At 51.7% G+C, this 24,365-nt stretch overlaps 1 protein-coding gene across 1 annotated transcript; it reads right to left on the bottom strand.

Annotated features, from left to right (window-relative positions):
• Positions 1–3,396: 3,396 nt before the first annotated feature.
• On the bottom strand, positions 3,397–16,135 carry C1H12orf50 (chromosome 1 C12orf50 homolog). Its single transcript, XM_051617751.1, has 7 exons — positions 16,082–16,135; positions 15,472–15,595; positions 14,618–14,785; positions 14,069–14,146; positions 13,863–13,976; positions 13,236–13,391; positions 3,397–3,539 (listed from the first exon to the last, which is right to left on the bottom strand). Exons 1-7 carry the CDS (start codon positions 16,133–16,135, stop codon positions 3,397–3,399), a joined length of 837 nt encoding a protein of 278 aa, XP_051473711.1.
• Between the last annotated feature and the right edge of the window lie 8,230 nt (positions 16,136–24,365).

The raw sequence follows: 24,365 nt of genomic DNA, 5'->3' as shown, positions 1-24,365 counted from the left end.
TTCCATCCTTTTCCCGCCGTTTTTGGGAGGTCCACCCCTCTGGGAAAATTCCATCCTTTTCCCGCCGTTTTTGGGGGGTCCACCCCTCTCAGAAAATTCCGTCCTTTTCCCGCCGTTTCGGAGGGGGGGTCTGCCTCTCTCTCGGAAAATTCCATTCTCTGCGTTGTTGTTGCTGCTCTCCGGGACTTGCACAGTCCATCCAGATGTTACATAACTTACAGTTCTCTCTACGTCAGCATTTAGCATTAAATAACAAGGTATAACTCCCAACATTAACCGTTACATAACAGAACATAACTACAAACATTTAACAAACATTGCAGCTTCACACCCAGCCACACACGTTCCCATTTGATCAACAAATTAAATCCTGGTTCACCTTTAACCCCAGGACTAGAACCTCGACCCTCCCAGCCCTGCCCCCCATGTCCCCCGAGCAGGGCCATGTCAGCAGGGAGGTGCCGGGCTGCGCTCCTGGTCTCAGCAGGGCCGGGGTGGCCTCTTGGGGGGCTGGGCAGGGGGCTGGCAGCCACTGGCGCTCCTCTTTGGGGCTCGCCTCTGGCCCCTGAGGGGGTGGTCTCTGTCCCTGCTGGGAGCGGAGGGTCCTGCCCCAGCCTGCCCCGCATCTTCTCGGGGCTCCTCCTGCTCCCCGTGGGGGGGAACGGGGGCGTCGGGGGCGCTGCGGGGCCCCTGGGGAAGGGCAGCAGCTGAGGCGCTGGCAGGTTCCTCTTGCTCAGCTGCAGCCAGGCTGTCAGAGGGGGCTGGGCCCGGGGCAGGAGACCCCCCATGGGGGGCAGCAGGACGAGGGGCAGGCCCGGGGCTGCCCTCCCGTGCCCCGGCAGCACGGGGCTCCTCCAGGCCCAGCAGGCGGTGGGCCGCCAGGCTGCAGCGCCGCACGACGACGTCGATCAGCTGGCGCACGAACGTCGCCGCGTGGCTCTGGAGCGAGGCCCCCAGCAGCTGGACCAGGAGATCTTCATCCAGCCCAAACAGCACCAGGAGGGGGATGAGGAGGTCCTCCACGACATCTGCCAGCGCTCGGCGGCTCCCAAAAATCATCCCCAGCTCCTGACGCACCCAGGGCAGGAGGAGCTGGAGGAGGGCGGGGTGATCCCGGAAAAGGGAGGCCCAGGTGCGTGGCTGGAGGCCGCCCAGAGGAGCCCTGGGCACCCCTGGCACGGGCTGCTGCTGCTGCTGGGCTGCCGCAGGGCTGTGGGCAGCCGGGTGCCCTGGAGCTCCTCCTGCCTCCTGGGGGACTACAGCTGGTGGTGCCCTTGCTGCTGGGATGAGCTCCTCCTCAAAGTCATCATCCGCCTGCACCGAGTGCACGATGGAGACGATCCTCCTCTTGCAGAGGGGGCACTCGGGCTTGCTCTCAGCCCACCGCAGGATGCAGGGGTAGCAGAATTGGTGGTGGCATGGCATCACATAGCTGGCCTCCTCCCAGCTGTCCAGGCAGATGGGGCAGCGCTCCTCCAGCTCCGTGGCCATGCTCTCCTCTGGCTGCGCCGGGCTGGGCACAGCTGGGGATGACCAGCAGCTCCTTCTCTCTGGGGCTGCAGCAGCGGGCGTCACGCTGGGAAAGGAAGAGAGGCCACGCTCAGGGGCTGGCCTGGGGAGGGCTGGAGGACATGCCCAGCTCCCTCACGAGGGAAGAAACCCTCTCAGCTGCCCAGGGCAAGGGATCCCTGCACAGCTCACCTCTGCTGCTGCCAGCTCTCCTCCCGGATGCCTCGGCTGCCTGAAGCTGGCAGGGCTGGAGATGCTCCTTGCACAGCTCCGGAGTCGAGGACCAAAGGGTGCCAGGAACAGCTCCTCGATCCCAACACCAGCACCAAGACCTCTCTCAACGCTCCTGCCTCGCCAACTGCTCAGCAAGAGTGAAGGCAGGAGCCAGCTGCTGTGCCTGCTGTGCCTGGGTAGAAGCACCTGCTGACATTCCATGGCTTGGTGACATCACAGCCCATCCACCGGTGGCATCACAGCCCCTTCCTCAGGCCCAGGCTGCCCCAGCAGCCCTGCCGACAGGGGTTACAGGAGGGTGTTGGAAGGGCTCTCCTCCAAAACCGATTCTGTTCCGAGAATGACCAAAAGCCAGGGACATGCAGCAAGGGAAGAACATCTGAGGCAAAGCTGTAAAGTCACACGTGGGGAACAAGGGAGGACGCGGTTTGGTTCTTCCCTGAGCAAGATTCACATCTCCTTCTCACCAGTCTGCCTCTCAGTCTCTGCCCAAACTTTTATCCTTTGCTGTTGCTGTGGAGAGTAAAAGGCCTCTGAAACTGCTCATGCTCTGGTGTCTGGTCATTCCAGCCTCGTTCCATTAATCCAGAGTATTCATTGCACAATCATCTGGTCACGTTCAGTTTATACCCAACATGGAGGTATTACCATAGTTTTTTTTCCCTTTGGGTCCCAGATCCTCTCTTTGTGTCAGGCCGGACCTTCTGTTTGGAGCTTTTCTCACCAGAAGGCTCAGGTACTGCTGGAAAGAAAGGGGGCAAGAATGGCAGGGGTTATTCTTAGGGCAAAATGCCCTCTCCTTTTCCACCTGGGAACTGGAGAAGATGTATTCTTCGCATCCAGCATCTTCTCTCTGTGGTCTCTATACCAATCTGCCCACCTTCATCCAAGCAAACATGCAAAGAAAAAGCCCCACAACTACTGGTCCCGAAGACGAAGCAGTGATGTTGGGATCCAGTTCACAGAACTTCATTCATCAGAAAGCAGGGGCTGCTCTGTCGAAAGCAGGTTCCTTGTATTGGAAACGGAGACAGGGAGTCACCTGGAGATGGAGGTTTAGCCCAGCTCAAGAGAGGTGACTGAAACTGGCAAGATGAAATCACCTTCTTGATGATTGCAATGATTTACCACTAAACTTCTTGGTGAATTGCTGCCACCTACTTATGAAAATGATACTGGGTCCAGTTTGCTCTGGCCCATATTTAGGCAGAAGTATCTTCCTATTCATCTCCAGGGACCAAGCTGAAAGCAGCACAACCCAGACAGGCATATTTGGGGCATGTGACGAGCCCTCCATTTCAAGCTGGAACCCACCAGTAGATCCGTTGCTCTTTGGTTCCTGGGTGACGGTGACGCTGCGGTAGATGACATAGGCAGGTCTTCGTGGTTCTGAAGAAGCAGCTCCATTCCTGGTCCTTGCACATCATTGTTGGTCACTTGGTTTTACCTTGGGGTCTGAAGCGTGAATTCCTGAAAGTGAAAACACAAACTTGGAGAAGAATGTTGCGCTGTTCCTGCAAATCTGACAGACTGCAGAGGACTGGAAGACAAGATGAAGATCTTTGTGGAGAGTCCAATGCAACTATGGACAGTCCATATCTGACACGAAGAGCAGAAATGAACTAGGTGGTGCTAAGTCATCTAACAGCTTAGTCAGGAAGAAGGAAGAAGCTGTTTCCTCAAAATACCTTTGCCTGTTGCTGTCCTGGGGGAATTCCTTTTCTCCTTGCTAATCCATTTCTTTTCCTTAACTTCTTTGCAATGGTGGTTCTCTCCCAGCTCAGTCTGTTTTGTTTCTGAGGAAATAAAATGGCATTTTTCATATCGAGAAATGCTGTGGTGTTTTGAAAGCCCAGTCATCCATACACAGTTCTTCTTGGGTGGAGCTTGGTTTCACGTGTCAAGTCTTAGTTGTGGTTTGGGCCTAAGTGGACAACAAAAAACCAGCCAGGTGGCCACTCACTCAACTGCCCCCCACTCCCCTCCCCTCACCCCACTGTGGGAGGGGGAGGACAAAGGCCAACCAGAAGCTGATGGGTTGAGACAAAGGACAAGGAGGGTTCTTCACCAATCAAGGTCCCGAGCAAAACAGACTCACCTTGGGGAAAAATAATAATAATGTAATTTCACACTAACCAAACACACCCAGGACACAGACACACACAGAGCAGGGCTTGCATATGTTACCCCAGCCCTCCCTTCTTCCCGGGCCCAAATCCCTTTGTTCCCGGTTTCTCTCCCTCCTTCCCCCCAGCGGCACAGGGGGACAGGGGATGGGGTTTAGAGCCAGGTCACAGGCTGGTGGTTCCTGCTGCTCCTTCCTCCTCAGGAAGAAGGGTTCCTTACAGTCCTGCCCTGCTTCCCCGCGGGGTCCCTCCCATGGCAGAGAGTCCTCCACCAACCTCTCCTTCATGAGTCCTTCCCACCAGGTCCAGAGCTGCTCCAGCCTGGGCTTCCCACAGAGTCAGGGGCTGCTTCAGGAACAGCCACCTCCCCTGGCCCCGGGGTCTTCCACTGCTGCATCATCAGAGTCCACTGGCATCAAATCCTCTGGCCACAAAATCCAAGTCCAGTGGCCAAGTTCACCCCTCCTGGCACCCAGGGAATGAATGTTCATGCAGGGGCACAGCTGCCATCTTGCCAGGGGTTGCAGGGAAACTTCTGCTTGGGCATTTTCTTCCTCTTCTTCCTCACCAACCACCAGCTCTGCTCTGCCTCTCCAGCTCAGATCGTCTTCCACCACTTGCTCTGCTCAGGTCTCACACCAGTTTTTTCCTCTGTTAATTGTACAGGCATATTTACTGTCTCAGTCATGGCTCCTTGGCTGGTTTGATGGAGCAGGGGGAGCGTCTCCGGTTCTTACAGGAGCCACCTCTGAGGCCCTTCCCCCACTACAAAAAAAAGTCCATACCATCATTTAAAAAGCAGGAACCATGGTCGAAGAAGATGAAAAGTTCTTGCCTTTCTTCAAGTCCTGCTCGGGAGCTTCCAAGGGCAGTCCCTCCTTTTCCCCAGGTGAAGACATGGTTTGTGTTGGCTGGTGGTCACAAGGCTGCTGAATCTTGAAATACTCCCCTAAACATACCCCAAGATGGAAAAAAACCCCAAGTTTACTATATGGGCAGCATGGCTGTTAAGTAAATAGGGACTAATTTCATATTTACCAGATGTAGAGCATATTTATTGATTGCTCTTTCCACTTCAATGTCTGCAGCAGTCTTAGGCGCCCAGTTAGAAACATCTGTGGGAAAAAGTTTTAACAGATTACTAGCTGTCTATACAAAGACCTTCCACAATTCCTAAATAGCCAAATTTCCTAAACAGCAAATTTCATTTTGGCCATAGGTTCCTTTACTTTTTTCTGATTGCCACCTCTGCTCCTGGACAGAAAAATGATGGAATGGCCTTGCAGAGAGTAAAGCATCTTAAGAAGCTGATGCTTGTTGATTGAAAAGGATCCAGAAACACCTTTTAGTACTTATTTTTCCAAATAGTCCTTCCTGTACACCCAAAAGGAAATCTCCTGAGTCAACATGTCCCCAGGGAGGGCTGGTCACAAAGCCTCTGCCCCAAATGACTCTCTGGCAACATCTGCCGGCAGAGCTGGTGCAGTGAGTGCTCCTTGGCTGCCTCACTCACAGCTCCTGAGATCAGCAAAGCCCCACATGTTATTTCGTTGGAGTTCCTGTGGCTTCCTCAGCCTGGAACCCAGTTGGGCAGCAGGAACAGACTGCCCTGCCAGCCACCCTGAAGGGCAAGGGAAAGTGCAGAGCAGCTTGGGGCTGCCTGAGAACCAGTCAGGGACTGGCAGAGTGCAGGGATGGGAGCAGGTCCTTCCCTCACTTGCCCTCTCCAGGAATGTGTAATTGTTTCCTTCCCTAGGAACCTCTCTCCTCTAAGTGTGACACAGTCAACTGTTTAACTGCACTTACAAACATTTAAAATACACATCTATAAATATCTAGACACAGACATTCACTTAAACTGGTGACGAGTTGTGGGGAACGGTCCATTTTCTCAAGAGTGGACTTGTTTAGCAAAAAGGTGCCACTCTTTTTTTGCTGGCTTGAAAGGCATTTTGTTTAGTTTAATGTGGGGGGAGAGAAAATGGACCGTTCCCCACATCTCACCCTGTGGCTCTTAAGGCAGCAATAATGTGGCTTCCTTACTGCCCATCAGTGTATGTGTCAGCCAGGCTCTTGTCCAAGCCCTTTCCTCACATTAGATCCTTCCCCTCCTCGGGTGTAAAAACAAATGTAAATGTAAGAACACATTGTAATGTAATGTAATGTAATGTAATTGTAATGTAACACATTGAAAATGTAAGATATAATCATCCATAACAACAAACAAGGGAACAATTCCCAGACATAATGTATAATAACATTCTCGACAATTCAATATATCAGTAAAGTTTTGTGATGGCTATTTCCAGATGATACACAAACAATCAAAAATTTAAACTACAGCATTCAAGTTAAACTTCCACTGCTACACGATAATGATTAAAAAATTCTATTAAGTACTAATATTATTTATTGTGAGGAGAAAAAACATCCTGGAATTTCTGTTGAACCATTGCTTCCCATTTTTCATTTTGTTCTTTGAATTCCTGGTGAAGTCTTCTTACTTGAGTGTTGCGTATCCGCAAAGAACAAGAACTGCTTATACACAGGAAGAAAATAACACACACTATGACTGAAATCATAACATAAACCCAATTCCCAATTCTACTAAAAAAAGAAAAGAAGGTAGACCAGTTCAGGGAGTCCCAAACCTGCACTGGAGTTTTTGCTACTTCAGTGATTTTTCTAGCAATATTTTTAATTATTTTTCCATCATCATCTATTTTAAGACAACAATTAGTTAAGTTCAGCTTTGCACAAACACCTCCTTCTGAAGCTAACAAATAGCCCAACACCAATCATTGCTGATACTTGGTAGTTTGTGATGGAGTCAAGTCCTCTGCTGTCAGGGTCAGGGCCTGGCTAGTTCCATTGGCAACCAATTCTACCACTGCCTGTAACCTGATGATTCGATTTAGGTTATAAATCGGGCCACGTGCTCCATTAACAAACTCATAGGGATTCCATTTTGCTGGATCATCATATTTAATTAGCTTTTCTGGGGTCCATTCTTCTCCTTTCCAATTTTGAGAACCAGAATTTGCCACAGCTAAGTTTACTACGGATCTTCTTGCTCTAGTCAATTTTAAGTATGGGGTAATATAATTTGGTAAGATCTGAAAATAAAGTGGGATTATCCCCACGTAGCACGTGCCTTCCCATGGCTTCATCTCCTTCTCTTCCCTACACACTGTTCTCCTTTTCTGTTCAATTAGGTGTCTTCCTGGCTCTGTTGTCAAAACAGATCAACAGGTCATTTGGTACATAGTTTATCAGAGTAAAACAATATGCTCTTTCAGAAACATTTTAGGAACTCAACTTTCAACACATAGGGTCTGGAGGCAGGGGCAGGTTGCTATCATAGAATCATAGAATCATAGAATCCTAGGGGTTGGAAGGGACTTCGAAAGATTATCTAGTCCAACCCCCTCTGCCAGAGCAGGGTCACCTAGAGTACATCACATAGGAACGCATCCAGGTGGGTTTTGAATGTCTCCAGTGAAGGAGACTCCACAACCTCCCTGGGCAGCCTGTTCCAGTGCTCTGTCACTCTTACAGTAAAAAAAAAATTTCTGATATTCACCTTGAACCTCCTATGGTCCAATTTACACCCATTACCCCTTGTCCTATCACTGGTCATCACTGAGAAGAGCCTAACTCCATCTCCCTGACACTCACCCCTTACATATTTGTAAACATTGATGAGGTCACCCCTCAGCCTCCTCTTCTCCAAGCTAAAGAGACCCAGCTCTCTCAACCTTTCCTCATAAGGGAGATGTTCCACTCCCTTAATCATCTTAGTAGCTCTGCGCTGGACTCTTTCCAGCAGTTGCCTGTCCTTCTTGAACTGAGGGGCCCAGAACTGGACACAATACTCCAGATGCAGCCTCACCAATGCAGAATAGAGGGGGAGGAGAACCTCTCTTGACCGACTAACCACACCCTTTCTAATGCACCCCAGGATGCCATTGGCCTTCTTGGCCACAAGGGCACATTGCTGGCTCATGGTCATCCTCCTGTCTACCAGGACCCCCAGGTCTCTTTCTCCTACACTACTCTCCAGCAGGTCAGCCCCCAACCTATACTGGGACATCGTGTTGTTCTTCCCCAAATGCAAAACTCTACACTTGCCCTTGTTGAACTTCATCAGATTTCTCCCCGCCCAACTCTCCAGCCTGTCCAAGTCCCTCTGAATGGCAGCACAGCCCTCCAGTGTGTCAGCCACTCCTCCCAGCTTGGTGTCATCAGCAAACTTGCTGAGGGTACATTCTGTACCCTCATCCAGGTCGTTGATGAAGATGTTGAACAACACCGGTCCCAGTACCGACCCCTGAGGGACTCCACTAGTCACACACCTCCAACCAGATTCTGCCCCATTGACTACAACTCTCTGACTCCTTCCCATCAACCAGTTCCTAATCCACCTCACTACCTGATCACCAAACCCATACCTGATCAACTTATCTACAAGGATGCTGTGGGAGACGGTGTCAAATGCCTTACTGAAATCAAGATAAACCACATCTACCGCTCTACCATCATCTATCCACCTAGTAATTTCCTCATAGAAGGCTATGAGGTTAGTCAAACATGATTTACCCTTGATAAAACCATGCTGACTGCTCTTGATGAGCCCCATGTCCTTGATATGCCTAGAGATAGAGACAAGAATAAGTTGTTCCATCACCTTTCCAGGGATGGAGGTGAGGCTGACCGGTCTATAGTTACCCGGGTCCTCCTTCTTGCCCTTCTTGTAGACTGGAGTGACATTTGCTATCCTCCAGTCCTCAGGCACCTCTCCTGTTACCCATGACTTACTGAAGATGATGGAGAGTGGCCTAGCAATGACCTCCGCCAGCTCCCTCAGCACCCTTGGATGCATTCCATCTGGACCCATCGATTTATGGACGTCCAGATTACTCAACTGATCCCTAACCCAATCCTCATCTACTATGTCCTCACCTATCTTGACTACTTCTGGGGCTATATGAATCTGGGGCTCATGGGGAAATCCTGCAGGAGAAAAGACAGAGGCAAAGAAGGTGTTCAGCACCTCTGCCTTCTTTATATCCTCTGTCACCAGGGCTCCCACCTCATTCCTCAGTGGGCCAATATTGCCTCTAGTGTTAGTTTTGTTAGCTATGTATTTGAAAAAGCTCTTTCTATTATCCTTAACCTGACTTGCAAGGTAAGTTCCAAGGAGGCCTTAGCTTTCCTAATTGCCTCCCTACATTCTCTGACAACATTCCTATATTCCTCCCAAGTGACCAGCCCCTCCTTCCACGATCTGTAGATTTTCCTTTTCCACTTAAGTTTGCCCAATAGTTCCTTTTTTAACCATGCTGGTCTCCTAGCTCCCTTACTAGATTTCCTAACCCTTGGGATGCTCTGATCCTGTGCTTGCAAGAAGTGGTCCTTGAATGTTGACCAGCTATCATGAGCCCCTTTATCTTCCAGCACCCTGTCCCATGGGATTTCCCTTAACAGTTGATTGAGGAGGCCAAAGTTCGCCCTGTGGAAGTCCAGGGTTCTGGTCCTATCCAAGAGTTAAAGTCATTCCACTGACAGAGGAGTGCAGTGTGATGTAGGGCACCTGAAACAAGAGCGTGGCCTCTCATCATTAATGTGTCCCCAGGTCCTTTATTTCCGTCAGGCATGTCAATCAAAGTTGCCTCACGTCACCAACAAGCACACAGAAAAAAGGCTCTTGAATGCATCACATTATCACAAGCTGTCCTCTAGCTGGAGCCTGTCACTTGTTGTGCAACGTGGCCACAAAGGAGCCAACAAAGACAAGCAAAACAAGCAAGCAAGGGAGAGGCCAAAGAACTACCAGGTAATTTCAACAACCACTCATTTTCCCCTCCTGACTCTGAGTAATCGGAGCAAAAACTCCTTACCAAGTAGTGCATTCTTGGCAAAATCCAAGGAATGGCTCAGACTGCATGAAAGAAGAGCAGCTCAGAAAAGGGGATGGACAGAGGGAAGATCTGAGATCACGGTGGCTTTGGTGGCCCTGTGAGGGAAAGGCACTGAAGCCTCCTTTTGGCTTTGTTCTCCTTAATTCACCACAACTCCCCTGAAGGAGTGTTGTCATTGCGACTGGACTTACCATTAGTTCCCAGAAGAGTTAGGAACTCCTCTCCTATTCTTTCTTGACCCTTCAATGCCTCGGAAGCACACGTTTCTCTTCAAGGTGTGGGCTTCCATCTGAAATGGTGGTGGCTTGAGCTGCCTTGTGGCAGCTGCCCTGAGACCAGAGAGGAAGAGTGTTAGAACACAATCCTTGGTCTCTTGGCATCTCATCCCATGCCATGTGGAGACCAAAAATGCCTCTGAATATTATAATTCCAATTGAGACATGAACAGAGTCTTCATGAGAAGAAATGTATCTCCACCATATGTAGGCCTGAAGTAGATGAAGAATAATCCTTTGGAAAACTATGACCAGGAAGGTCAGAGGAAAAGGAAACTGAACACAAACTGGAGAGGAAAACACAAACATGTGAAAATAAAATGCTAATGGTAAATAGTGCTACCCACAATCAGCTGGTAGGTCTACTGACCCTGGTTTACACTGCAGCAAAGACTTCAAACTAGGGCAGGGTAATTCTGTGAGGAAGATCCAGTGACCAGAGGTTTGAAAAACCCACTTTCCCCACAGCCTCCCTAGTGCCTTTCAGCAGGCTAATGTATCCTCTCAAGGCTGTGCCACCATTCACCGTGGGCAAGGGGAAGACTTTTCTTGCAGAGGGACTGTGAATGCAACACCTGTGAAGGCATCCTGCTTGTGATGAAAAGTGTGAGCCTTTCCAGAAAGTTAGGTACCTAGGTGGAAGGCAAGTTGGGCTGGCAAGAGACAACATCACCATGTGCTGCATCCACAGGTTCTCCTGCGTGAACTTGGGAAGCTGGTTAGATGGGCCTCCTGAAGGCACAAAGGGAGTGAATATCTCTCTGTGCTTTCCGTCCTTGACTTTGGAAAGCTTGAGTGGCATCTCCTTGGGCTGGGAAGGAAAACCGAAATATCTCCAAATGCCTCCCAAGTGCAGCAGGATTCCCTGATCCCAAGCCTGTCTCTCGCTGAACCGACACCTGGCTCCCGAGCTGCAGCCAGGGGGACCAAGAGGGAAAGGAGCCCACCCAAACGGAGATGTCATTGCCAGACTTACAAGAAGGACCTCTGGAGAAACAGGAGAGCTCAGAGGAGGGCACCAAGGCATTTGTTGTTGGGAACTTGCAGCTGAAGGGCCCTTAATGGGATCCCTGGTTTCTGCCCCTTCCAAAGAGCAACAGGAACCTGAAGATCCAGAGCCAGGACAGCAGTCTAATTCCTCCCCTTTGGGATGCCAGGTGGCACTCTTGTTGGCAGCCGTGTCAGCCCCTGGGGCCAAAGCCAGAGGGCAAGGCACTGTGGGAACACAAAGCCCCGGGATGTGGGGCAGAGAGAGCGGAGAGGAGGCGGCCAGGCCTGGGGTGATGAGTGGTGGGGCACGGGCAGCCATGGAGATCCCTGGCTGGAACATCTGCCCTGGCAGCAGCTGCAGCTGGGATCTTGAGAGCCTTCAACTGTCTGGTTTGCATCACGTGCCAAACTTAGGGAATGCATGGAAGAACTGTTGATGTGGCCATACAGAGAAAACTTCTCAAACATTTAATCAGTTTCAAAGCACTGCTGTGCACTTCCTGCATCTGCTTCTTCGGGTATGCGATTTTAGCACCTTCTGCTTTGCCAGCTGATCGTTTCCTTGCTGAAACGCAGGTTTTCTTGAGAATGGAAGTACTGGCTTCATCTCCTTCTCCTCCCTACACACTGTTCTCCTTTTCTGTTCCATTAGGTGTCTTCTTGGCTCTGTTGTCAAAACAGAACGACAGGTCATTTGGTACATAGTTTATCAGAGTAAAACAATATGCTCTTTCAGAAACATTTTAGGAGCTCAACCTTCAACACGAGACACAAGATGGAGGTACATGTCTGCAAACACACGCAGCTATTAACTGCTTTTTCAGGCTGCTCAGCAGGGCTTAGGACCTTCTGGGGTTTGGCTGGGGAAGTTGGAAGTGACACGTTGCTTTCCCTAACAGGAGTGAAGTGTAGAAATGACTCTCCAACAGTTACCTGAATAGCTGGTCTAGACCTATAGAACGTTCTTGCACGTGGGTTTCTTGTCCTCCAAGCTGGTGCACTGCAAGTTCCTGCAGTAAATTTGTCTACAGCAAAAACATAGACATTGATTCTTAATGGTAGCTACAAGTTCAGCAAAGTCTCTCCTAGCCTGAGCTGTGACCTAAAGATGACATAAGCTGAAGCACCATCGAATGCATCAGCTGAATCTTTCAGTGCCTCTGAAATAGGAGCTAGTATGAAATACAGACTTTCTCGCTAGTCCTTTCAGGATCATTTGCCATCCTGCAGCACTTCCATCCGTGCCACAGGATCGCGCAAAGGAGGTGGTTCTGCCCCAGACAGCCCTGACTAGAACAAATGTTTCTGTGTTGAAGCTCTTCCCAAAGGCATCAGTTGCTTTTGGATTCCATTAATCTACAACCCAATCTCCTGAGTTTTCCCTCTGTCACTTGGTTTAAAATCGTTACGTTTAAGACTCCGGTTTCTGTGAATTCCAGCCCCATTCCATGAATTCAGATGATGAATTGCACAATCATCTTGACATGTCCAGTTTGTACACAACCTGTGAGCATTACCATAGTTTTCCCTTGGGGTCCCAGATCTTCTCTTTGTGTCAGGCTGGTTCTTCTGTTTGGAGCTTTTCCCAGCAGGTGGCTCAGGTACTGCTGAAAAGAAAGGGGGCAAGAATGGCAGTGGTTATTCTTAGGGCAAAATTCCCTCTACTTTTCCACCTGGAAACTGGAGAAGATGTATTCTTCACATCCAGCATCTTCTCTCCGTGGTCTCTATGCAAATCTGCCCACCTTCCATCCAAGCAAACATGCAAAGAAAAAGCCCCACAACTACTGGTCCCAAAGACGAAGCAGTGATGTTGGGATCCAGTTCACAGAACTTCATTCATCAGAAAGCAGGGGCTGCTCTGTCGAAAGCACGTTCCTTGTATTGGAAACGGAGACAGGGAGGCACCTGGAGATGGAGGTTTAGCCCAGCTCAAGAGAGGTGACTGAAACTGGCAAGATGAAATCACCTTCGTGATGATGGAAACGATCTGCCACTAAACTTCTTGGTGAATTGCTGCCACCTACTTATGAAAATGATGCTGGGTCCAATTTGCTCTGGCCCATATTTAGGCAGAAGTAGCTTGCTATTTAGCTCCAGGGACCAAGCTGAAAGCAGCACAACCCAGACAGGCATCTTTGGGGCATGTGACGAGCCCTCCATTTCAAGCTGGAACCCACCAGTAGATCCGTTGCACTTTGGGTCCTGGGTGACGGTGACGCTGCGGTAGATGACATAGGCAGGTCTTCGTGGTTCTGAAGAAGCAGCTCCATTCTTGGTCCTTGCACCCCATTGTTGGTCAATTGGTTTTACCTTGGGGTCTGAAACGTGAATTCCTGAAAGTGAACAAGCCAACTTCAACAAGAATGCTGTGCTATTGCCCAGAACTGGGTGTGTTGCAGGAGACTGCAGGCTGGGAGACAAGATTCCAAAACATTCCTTGCTGAGAGTGCCATCCAAACATGGAGTGTCCACATCTGACACCAAGAACAGAAACTAACTAAATCATCTAACATTTAAATCTAAATCATCTGACAGCTTAGTCAGGATGAAACAGGGAGCAAACTGATGCCTCAAAATACCTTTGCCTGTTCCTGAATTTGGTGAATGTCTTGGCTCCATGGAAGCACATTTTTTTCCCTTGGCTCCTTGAAAATGATGGCTCCTTCCCAGCTCAATGGGGGTTGGATCTGGGGTTATTAAGTAAGACACAGTTACATCTGAACTGTTGGGGCAGACTATGCAATTGTTTCTCTCTGTCACTGTAATGACAGGAACCAATGTCCAAGATGATGGAAAGTACTTGCCTTTCTGCAAGTCCTGCTCGGGAGCCTCCAAGGGCAGTCCCTCCTTTTCCCCAGGGGAAGAAACACTTTGTGCTGGCTGGTGGTCACAAGGCTGCTGAGTTCTGTAATACTCTCCTAAACATACCCCAAAGAGAGTAAAAAAAACCCCAAGTTTACTATATGGGCAGCATGGCTGTTGAGGAAAGAGGGACTGATTTCATATTTACCAGATTTAGAGCATATTTCCTTGATTGCTCTTTCCTCTTCAATATCTGCAGCAGTCTTAGGCACCCAGTTAGAAACATCTGTGGGAAAGAGTTTTAAAGGATGACGAGGTACCTAAACAGAGACCTTCAAGAATCCTTAAGAATGACATTTCCTTTGTGTCATGGCTGAGGTTTTTTCTGACTGCCAATCTGCTGCTCAACAGAAAAATGACTCCCTGATATTTTGTATTTCCAAGTGCAATGGAACTGCAGGTGTATCCCATGTTAAGAAGTGGGTTGCTCTCTCACTTCCAGTCTTTGGGAAGGTGCAGTTCTTTTCCTAGGAATCTCTCCTCTCTAAGTCAGATACAGTCCATGCTTTGCCTGCACTAAAAACATTTAAAAATACATATATAGGAATATATACACACACATTCAGTTCAAATGGTGAAGAGTTTTCTACAGGTTCCTTTTATTAGACGTAAGAATAACTTTCTAATCAACCAGTTGTGAAGTACCTTGCAAGTGTCAAAGCCCCTCCTTCTACTTCCTTGTCAAAGAAAGAAAAACACTGCTCACAGTTCTCTTCCTCTTCATCGTCCTCTTCATCATCGTCATCATTGAGGTTTATAATGACTGGAGGGTGAATTGGTAGGAAATGATGTTGATTTCTGGGTGATTCTCGACCTTGGGCTGGATGCAGAGTCCCTTCTTGGACAGCCTGTTGCAATGGGGTATCTGCAGGAAAGAACATTGCATTTCTTTTATGAGGAGCGGAGTTTTTTCCAGAAGTACTTGCACTGCCTCGCACGTTGTCACTGCACTTCAGGGGCCTGCACCCAATGTTCAGTCCTGACAAAGGTGTTCAGAACAACAAACTGGAACTACACCTGCACACACAGCACTGTCACCTGATGTGATCTGTGCCAGGGGTGTCTCATCCACAGATGAGCCTTGCGCCCTCTCCACAGACACTGCTGCTGGTGGCCCTACCAAACCTCCCCCCTTCGCCACACACACGGCTTCTCAGTTCTCTTCAGCCATTACCTGCCTACTAACCAGGGTCACTACCAGAGAGATTGAAGCCAGCAAATTCCCAAGTCAAGCAACAGTTTTGCTCTGTGGATCTTGGCAACCTAAATTCCCGTCTGTGCCTCCATCTTCCGTGTCCCTCACAGTCGGGAAGATCCGTAAGGTGATGGCTAAAACCTTCCTTTGGCAACCCTACTCAGATGCCGTGGAGCAGAGTTCCTTTCTTTGCCTTGAACTTGCTGGGAAAGCAGATCCTACCTGATGGGTTTGACACAGCCCATTTATTGACCATCACGTAGGTGATGTCAGCACTGGAAGGAAGCACTGGAAGGACGTGTCGGGGTATTTACTGACTCTGAGGAACGAAGGGGGGAGGAAACATTTGTACTCACTGTTACTGGGCGGCAAAAAAAGCCCATTGATGTAGCGGGGTTTGCTGTGATGGAAGGAACAGCTGATCCTCAGACAGCCAGAGGGCCTTGTTTCCCAGACACAGGAGATGGTGCTGTTCTGCTGCTGCACAATGGGATAAGCGGGTCAGTCCGCAGGGAAATCTGACGGACGAGTGCAAACCTTACACTGGTGCTCTCCTCCCCTTCACCAATGGGAAAATGAGGAGTAAGAACCCAAAGCCAGGAAGACTGCCCAGAAAATCTGAACGACTACAAGTGTGGGAACTGATGCTCTGAGATGACTGCCCTGACACTGCTCACACCACCTCCCAGCAGACCTAGCTGCAGACACTAACAGCTGGGTCTAGGAGCAGCATCTCCACAACACGCCCCTCTGGGACTGTAGTCAGAGTCCCAGTCACAGCAGAACCTGTCCATGGTTCAGATGACCATCAGCTCTTCTCTCCACTTCCACAACTCAGATCTATGATCTAGAGATGGTGCCGTGACCCAGAGGGACATATCAACCTCTTCCTGTACACCTCCCTTTCAGCGTGGATATCTCAAGAAAACCAAGGACACAAGCCCCTCTCCAAGCCGCAGTATTTACCTGTGCGTGGGGGCAATAAAAATGGTACGAGTGGGCGCTCCCAGCTGCAGCCATTTCTGCTCCTCACACTTCTCCTCCCCTCTCTGAACACTGGCACAACACACACAGAAACATCAAAGCTGTCAACATTCAGGCAAAGCGTCATCTTGCTCTGAAAGCAGCAGTTTTCTTCCAAAAGCTCGACCTGCAGAACCTTAGCTCTGCTGCTGTGTTGAAAGAAAACCCCACTGACAGAGAAACACCCTGGAAGGGAGGCGCTGGTACCTTCTCTGGGCTCCTTCAACCAAAGGCAGTCCCAGCCTTTGGTTCAGAATGTTGCAGTTCCAGGTTCCACGGTTGCCAACAGCTCCTCCAGCTGATGCTATCAGCATGGTGGGCGCTAGGTGACCTGTCCAGCTGGAACATCCTCCTCTCCCTCCATGGCCTCAGAGTCAAGCACAGGAAATGGCGCCGTTGCCAAGGGTCTCCCATTCTGGAGTTTCTTGAGCCTAGAAGGCTTCAAACCCATTGGGCGGGGCTTCAAGAACACCCGACTGCTTGCCACGGGAACTCTGGTCTCAGAAACAAATCTTGCACACCACAAAGACAAACCTCCTGCCTGGGCTGTTGTTCATTTTCAGCAGGATCCTTGTGCCCAGGGTCTTCTTTTTCTGTACCTCTTTCTTTGGATGGAGACACTTGCTCCTTCCCGTTTAGGACACTGTTGGCTGCTCTCTGCTTCCACGGTTGGGTCCATGGCTTCTCCTTGCTTCCATGGTGTCCACTGCCATGGCTGAAGCAGAAAGAGCAGGGTACACTTGTGTCCCTAAGGAACACCTCGGCTCCTGTGCATGTCCTAGGCTGCCTCTGAACTAAAAAATAGCTGGGGGGAAAAGCAAGTTTGCGTCCTGGAAAATGGTAAGGTGTCCTGGTATTCCCCGGACATGGGGTCCCATCGACACCCCTGAGTGACATCAGGACCTTGGAGATGAACACTTGAGAGCACTGTTAGATCAAAACCTGGGAACTCAGGAGTAAAACCAACAGGAAGCACAGGGAGGAAAAGGAGCCACAAGCTCCACAGAGAAGGATGCCACCCTTGAAGAGTAAAAAGGAGACAGGTGAAGCCAAAGAGAAGAGAGGTGGGTACAAGGTGGAAGTCACGGAAGAGGACTAGTGGTTCATAGCACCACCAGAAGTGCAACCGACTGGTGGTTCTGTGGGGGAAAAAACACAGCAAGCAACAAACCCCAGCACTGGGCCGGACGAACTGATCACCAGAGCAGCCCTGTTCTGTAGGGCATTGGCCTCCCTGTGGGAAGGGTGACCGACATGTAAATGAAAAACAGGTGCCAGGGACTCCATGGGCAGCCCTGGTACAAAGCTGGCTCCAGGGCGGCTACAGCCACGTGGTGGGAGAAGCAGGAAGAGGCTGAAATGAAGGGAAGTCTTCAAGTCTCTCCAGGAGCCCATCAAGGTGTCTGAAACCCAAGTGGGGCCCTAGACTAAGGGCAACGGAACACACGGCCTGCCTGGCACCGGAGGGACTTTGCACTGGCACCGAGAGATTTCTGCAGGAACCACTGCCCCTCCGTCCAGAAAGAAGCTGCTCCCCGGGATGGAGGCGGGGAGCGCTGCCCACAGCTGTGAAGGGAGAAACGTGGAGAAAAGTCTCCCTCGGCTCCATCAGCCCCACAGCTGCCCGGGACGCAGAGGGAAGGACAAGCCAGGGAAGCAGACGAGGGCCACAAATACTGGCCCGTCAGGGGCAGGAGCAGCCAGAGCAAGAAGCGGGCCTGCAGGGCTGGAAGCTGCTGGACATCTTGGCCCGGCCCCGCAGAGCCCGTGGCAGCCCCTCCAAGCAGCCAGGCGGGCAGCGCCTCGGGGCTCCCAGCCTTCCGTTCCGGAGGGGCAGGAACCTGCCGGGGGAGCCGCTGGAGAGAGGAGCGAGGCTGTGCGAGAGCAGCGAGCCCGCAGGCAGCGGGTGCGGGCAGCAGGGAGGCTGTGCTGAGGGGCGGCAGCAGAGATGCCCCCGCCCATGCCCCGCAGCCCCTGCTCAGACGGGCTGTCCCCCCGCAGCCCAGGGAGGCCCCAGGGCCGGCATCTCGCCCCGCAGCCTCTCTCTGCCCGGGCCCCCCCCGCCCTGCCTGGCCGCTGGCAGGGCCGAGCCCGGGGCAGCCCGCGCAGGAGGCAGCTGTCCGGCCGGAGGCAGCCCCGGGCTTTCCCGGGCGGGGCCCCGCAGCCACAGCCCGGGGACAGGGCCCCCGGCCCCGCAGCACCGCCCGCCGGAGGAAAGGCCTGGCCGGCCCAGCGGCCCCGCCAGCGGCTGCCGGACGGGGCCAGCCCGGCGCCGAGCCCAGCCGGGCTGGGAGCTGCTGCAGAGCGGCAGCGCTGCCCCTTCCCGCCGGCCGACCCCGACACGGGCGTCCCGGGGCTCCCGGCGGGAACAGCAGCAGCAGCAGCAGCAGCAGCAGCAGCAGCAGCAGCAGCAGCAGGAGGGAAGTGCGGGCGAGCTGGGGAGCGAGAGCTGCTCCCGGGGAACGCTCTGCCTTCCCGGAGGGGAGCGAGGAGAGAGCCCGGGAGGGAGAGGCGCGGGTTGGCAGCTCCGCGGCAGCAGCTTGGATGGCCCAGGGAGGAGAAGGGGACACGCGGAAACAGAGACCTACGGCTGTGTGGGACCATCAGCCCTCGCCCCTTGACCCTCCGCGTTTAACCCCAGACAGTAGGTGAGAGACCCTTCGCTCATGGCCCCAGAGCCATGAGCCACTGCTCACCCTGAACCCTTAACCCTGCAGCCTGAGCACCAGGGACTGCAACCTCGACCTAAACACCAGTGTGATCGGCAATAACCAGCCAGAAAAAGAGTTCAGAAATGAATCAGTTTATTTGAGGCAGGTGAGCAAACAGCGCTGGGCGGCCGGGCAGTCTGTGCTCTGCCAGCGGCGCGCATGCGGCTCCGCGCGGGTCCCTTTCCTACACTTCTTTTTCCCGCCGTTCGGGGGGTCCACCCCTCTCGGAAAATTCCATCCTTTTCCCGACGTTTCGGAGAGGGGGTCTGCCTCTCTCTCGGAAAATTCCATTCTCTGCGTTGTTGTTGCTGCTCTCCGGGACTTGCACAGTCCATCCAGATGTTACATAACTTACAGTTCTCTCTACGTCAGCATTTAGCCTTAAATAACAAGGTATAACTCCCAACATTAACCGTTACATAACAGAACATAACTACAAACATTTAACAAACATTGCAGCTTCACACCCAGCCACACACATTCCCGTTTGATCCGCAAATTAAATTCCTGGTTCACCTATAACCCCAGGACTAGAACCTCGACCCTCCCAGCCCTGCCCCCCATGTCCCCCGAGCAGGGCCATGTCAGCAGGGAGGTGCCGGGCTGCGCTCCTGGTCTCAGCAGGGCCGGGGTGGCCTCTTGGGGGGCTGGGCAGGGGGCTGGCAGCCGCTGGCGCTCCTCTTTGGGGCTCGCCTCTGGCCCCTGAGGGGGTGGTCTCTGTCCCTGCTGGGAGCGGAGGGTCCTGCCCCAGCCTGCCCCGCATCTTCTCGGGGCTCCTCCTGCTCCCCGTGGGGGGGAACGGGGGCGTCGGGGGCGCTGCGGGGCCCCTGGGGAAGGGCAGCAGCTGAGGCGCTGGCAGGTTCCTCTTGCTCAGCTGCAGCCAGGCTGTCAGAGGGGGCTGGGCCCGGGGCAGGAGACCCCCCATGGGGGGCAGCAGGACGAGGGGCAGGCCCGGGGCTGCCCTCCCGTGCCCCGGCAGCACGGGGCTCCTCCAGGCCCAGCAGGCGGTGGGCCTCCAGGCTGCAGCGCCGCACGACGACGTCGATCAGCTGGCGCACGAACGTCGCCGCGTGGCTCTGGAGCGAGGCCCCCAGCAGCTGGACCAGGAGATCTTCATCCAGCCCAAACAGCACCAGGAGGGGGATGAGGAGGTCCTCCACGACATCTGCCAGCGCTCGGCGGCTCCCAAAAATCATCCCCAGCTCCTGACGCACCCAGGGCAGGAGGAGCTGGAGGAGGGCGGGGTGATCCCGGAAAAGGGAGGCCCAGGTGCGTGGCTGGAGGCCGCCCAGAGGAGCCCTGGGCACCCCTGGCACGGGCTGCTGCTGCTGCTGGGCTGCCGCAGGGCTGTGGGCAGCCGGGTGCCCTGGAGCTCCTCCTGCCTCCTGGGGGACTACAGCTGGTGGTGCCCTTGCTGCTGGGATGAGCTCCTCCTCAAAGTCATCATCCGCCTGCACCGAGTGCACGATGGAGACGATCCTCCTCTTGCAGAGGGGGCACTCGGGCTTGCTCTCAGCCCACCGCAGGATGCAGGGGTAGCAGAATTGGTGGTGGCATGGCATCACATAGCTGGCCTCCTCCCAGCTGTCCAGGCAGATGGGGCAGCGCTCCTCCAGCTCCGTGGCCATGCTCTCCTCTGGCTGCGCCGGGCTGGGCACAGCTGGGGATGACCAGCAGCTCCTTCTCTCTGGGGCTGCAGCAGCGGGCGTCACGCTGGGAAAGGAAGAGAGGCCACGCTCAGGGGCTGGCCTGGGGAGGGCTGGAGGACATGCCCAGCTCCCTCACGAGGGAAGAAACCCTCTCAGCTGCCCAGGGCAAGGGATCCCTGCACAGCTCACCTCTGCTGCTGCCAGCTCTCCTCCCGGATGCCTCGGCTGCCTGAAGCTGGCAGGGCTGGAGATGCTCCTTGCACAGCTCCGGAGTCGAGGACCAAAGGGTGCCAGGAACAGCTCCTCGATCCCAACACCAGCACCAAGACCTCTCTCAACGCTCCTGCCTCGCCAACTGCTCAGCAAGAGTGAAGGCAGGAGCCAGCTGCTGTGCCTGCTGTGCCTGGGTAGAAGCACCTGCCGACATTCCATGGCTTGGTGACATCACAGCCCATCCACCGGTGGCATCACAGTCCCTTGCTCAGGCCCAGGCTGCCCCAGCAGCCCTGCCGACAGGGGTTACAGAAGGATGTAGGAAGAGCTCTCCTCCAAAACCGATTCTATTCCGAGAATGACCAAAAGCCAGGGACATGCAGCAAGGGAAGAACATCTGAGGCAAAGCTGTAAAGTCACACGTGGGGAACAAGGGAGGACGCGGTTTGGTTCTTCCCTGAGCAAGATTCACATCTCCTTCCTGTCAGTCTGCCTCTCAGTCTCTGCCCAAACTTTTATCCTTTGCTTTGCTGTTGCTGTGGAGAGTAAAAGGCCTCTGAAACTGCTCCTGCTCTGGTGTGTGGTCATTCCAGCCTCGTTCCGTTAATCCAGAGTCTTCATTGCACAATCATCTGGACACGTTCAGTTTATACCCAACATGGAGGTATTACCATATTTTTTTTTTCCTTCTGGGTCCCAGATCCTCTCTTTGTGTCAGGCTGGACCTTCTGTTTGGAGCTTTTCTCACCAGAAGGCTGAGGTACTGCTGGAAAGAAAGGGGGCAAGAATGGCAGTGGTTATTCTTAGGGCAAAATGCCCTCTCCTTTTTCCACCTGGGAACTGGAGAAGATGTATTCTTCACATCCAGCATCTTCTCTCTGTGGTCTCTATACCAATCTGCCCACCTTTCCTCCAAGCAAACATGCAAAGAAAAAGCCCCACAACTACTGGTCCCAAAGACAAAGCAGTGATGTTGGGATCCAGTTCACAGAACTTCATTCATCAGAAAGCAGGGGCTGCTCTGTCAAAAGCAGGTTCCTTGTATTGGAAACGGAGACAGGGAGGCACCTGGAGATGGAAGTTCAGCCCTGCTCAAGAGAGGTGACTGAAACTGGCAAGATGAAATCACCTTCTTGATGATGGAAACGAGCTACCACTAAACTTCTTGGCGAATTGCTGCCACCTACTTATGAAAATGATGCTGGGTCCAGTTTGCTCTGGCCCGTATTTAGTCAGAAGTAGCTTGCTGTTCAGCTCCAGGGACCAAGCTGAAAGCAGCACAACCCAGACAGGCATCTTTGGGCATGTGACGAGCCCTCCATTTCAAGCTGGAATCCACCAGTAGATCCGTTGCTCTTTGGTTCCTGGGTGACGGTGACGCTGCGGTAGGTGACATAGGCAGGTCTTCGTGGTTCTGAAGAAGCAGCTCCATTCTTGGTCCTTGCACCTCATTGTTGGTAACTTGGTTTTCCTTTGGAGTCTGAAGTGTGAATTCCTGAAAGTGAAAACACAAACTTGGAGAAGAACGTTGCGCTGTTCCTCCAAATCTGACAGACTGCAGAGGACTGCAAGACAAGATGAAGTTCTTTGTGGAGAGTCCAATGCAAATATGGACAGTCCATATCTGATACGAAGAGCAGAAATGAACTAGGTGGTGCTAAGTCATCTAACAGCTTAGTCAGGAAGAAGGAAGAAGCCGTTTCCTCAAAATACCTTGGCCTGTTGCTCTCCTGGGGGAATTCCTTTTCTCCTTGCAAATCCATTTCTTTCACTTAACTTCTTTGCAATGGTGGTTCTCTTCCAGCTCTGTCTGTTTTGTTTCTGAGGAAATAAAATGGCATTTTTCATATCGACAAATGCTGTGGTGTTTTGAAAGCCCAGTCTCCCACTTCATACACAGTTCTTCATGAGTGGAGCTTGGTTTCACATGTCAAGTCTTAGTTGTGGTTTGGGCCTAAGAGGACAACAAAAAAACAGCCAGGTGGCCACTCACTCAACTGCCCCCCACTCCCCTCCCCTCACCCCACTGTGGGAGGGGGAGGACAAAGGCCAACCAGAAGCTGATGGGTTGAGACAAAGGACAAGGAGGGTTCTTCACCAATCAAGGTCCCGGGCAAACCAGACTCAACTTGGGGATATAATAATAATTTAACACCAACCAAATGCACACAGGACACAGACAACACAATGATTCTAATCACAAAGGCCAACACTGCTCTCAACGAGTACAATTTCTCTGACCAGTGCTGGCTCAGTATGTGTTTTTTGTATTATTATCATTGTTGGATTTGTATTTCCATTACGGGGAAAGGAGAGAGGGTGTTTTAGCTGCTTATGTGTAAGCACAGCGAGTGACACTGCTATTCTCTTCCATAAATCTTGATTCTAAATAGAATTTGTATGAAAGCCCCAGGTTTTCTATCTCAAGAAAGTACACACACAGTGAATCACCCATTTGTGCCTTTGCCCTGTACAGCTGATCCAGGTACTCGCCACATGTGTGACACTATAGATAATTATATATCTGGGGGTAAATGTATGAAGCATTTGTATGCTCTATTTAATATGCTATCACTTACTGTCAGTAAATTAACAAGCAGGGAGGGGGGCTGACTATGTAATTGTTCCTTCCTGTAACCCTAATTTCAAAAGCAGTAATAATTGGCCTAGAAGATGAAAAGTATTTGCCTTTCTGCAAGTTTTGCTCTGTACTGTCCAAGGGTATCCCTCCTTTTCTCCAGGTGAAGACACAGTTTTTGTAGGCTGATGCTCATGAGGGTGCTGAATCCTTTAATACTCTCCTAAACACTCTCTCTCTAGGTCCCCATAGTAATACCATAAATTTAGCTTGTGCCACCTCAAACCATAACACTAGTTTTAAATCAGAATCCTTATGCCCAGGGTCTTCTTTTTCTGCACCTCTTTCTTTGGATGGAGACACTTGCTGCTTCCCATTTAGGACACTGTTGGCTGCTCTCTGCTTCCACGGTTGGGGTTCATGGCTTCTCCTTGCTTCCATGGTGTCCACTGCCATGGCTGAAGCAGAAAGAACAGGGTACACTTGTGTCCCTAAATTATTTCAGCAAACATGGTTTCATGTGGGCCATCACATTAAAAAAAAACAACAACCAAAATCGTGGCAGTGACAGCAATCATGGAACCATGTACTAAAAAGACTGTGTCTGATTATTCCAATGTCACTGCCTGCATCAAGAAGAGGAAGTCAAGTCCTGCAGACATCAATGTTTGCCATCTTAGTGCTTTGTCTGGACATCAGCCAATGAGCAGTTACCTAGAAGTGTGCAAAATATTTTTAGAAAATGCTCTAAAGCTTCTGTGTTGGCATTTTAGAGCAACTCTAGTCTTGCTTTGAAACCTTCTAAGTATTCCAGCACAAAAGAAAAAATCAGCACCTTCTCTGCTCTGCAGAACATGAGTGTTTTCATGTTCCTACCCTGGGGCTCAGGGTAACCCTGGCTGCTTTAACCCTGGCTCCCTTCATGAAGCTAGTGCACGCTTGCAGATTGGGTAAACACAGAAGAGTCCTTACTGAGTTGTGGCAGCTTGGCTTTGTTTCATGTGCCCTAACCTGAAAGTTTGTTTTCTTAGCACAAATCGTTTGATGTGACATGGATAGATTTTGGGGTTTGTTGT

This window comes from Apus apus, chromosome 1, assembly GCF_020740795.1.
Source record: "Apus apus isolate bApuApu2 chromosome 1, bApuApu2.pri.cur, whole genome shotgun sequence".
Classification (NCBI taxonomy): Eukaryota; Metazoa; Chordata; class Aves; order Apodiformes; family Apodidae; genus Apus; species Apus apus.
Note: the sequence above shows the minus strand (reverse complement) of the source record. Positions and strands in the feature narration are given on the sequence as shown.

What these genes read in the sequence shown, in the direction of transcription:
- C1H12orf50 (XM_051617751.1), bottom strand. Translation starts at nt 16,135, where the DNA reads ATGGCTGCAGCTGGGAGCGCCCACTCGTACCATTTTTATTGCCCCCAC. An exon ending in TTTATTGCCCCCACGCACAG is followed by an intron (nt 15,596 to 16,081) that starts GTAAATACTGCG and finishes CCCATTGTGCAG; the next exon opens with CAGCAGAACAGCACCATCTC. An exon ending in GGAAATATGCTCTAAATCTG is followed by an intron (nt 13,977 to 14,068) that starts GTAAATATGAAA and finishes GGGTATGTTTAG; the next exon opens with GAGAGTATTACAGAACTCAG.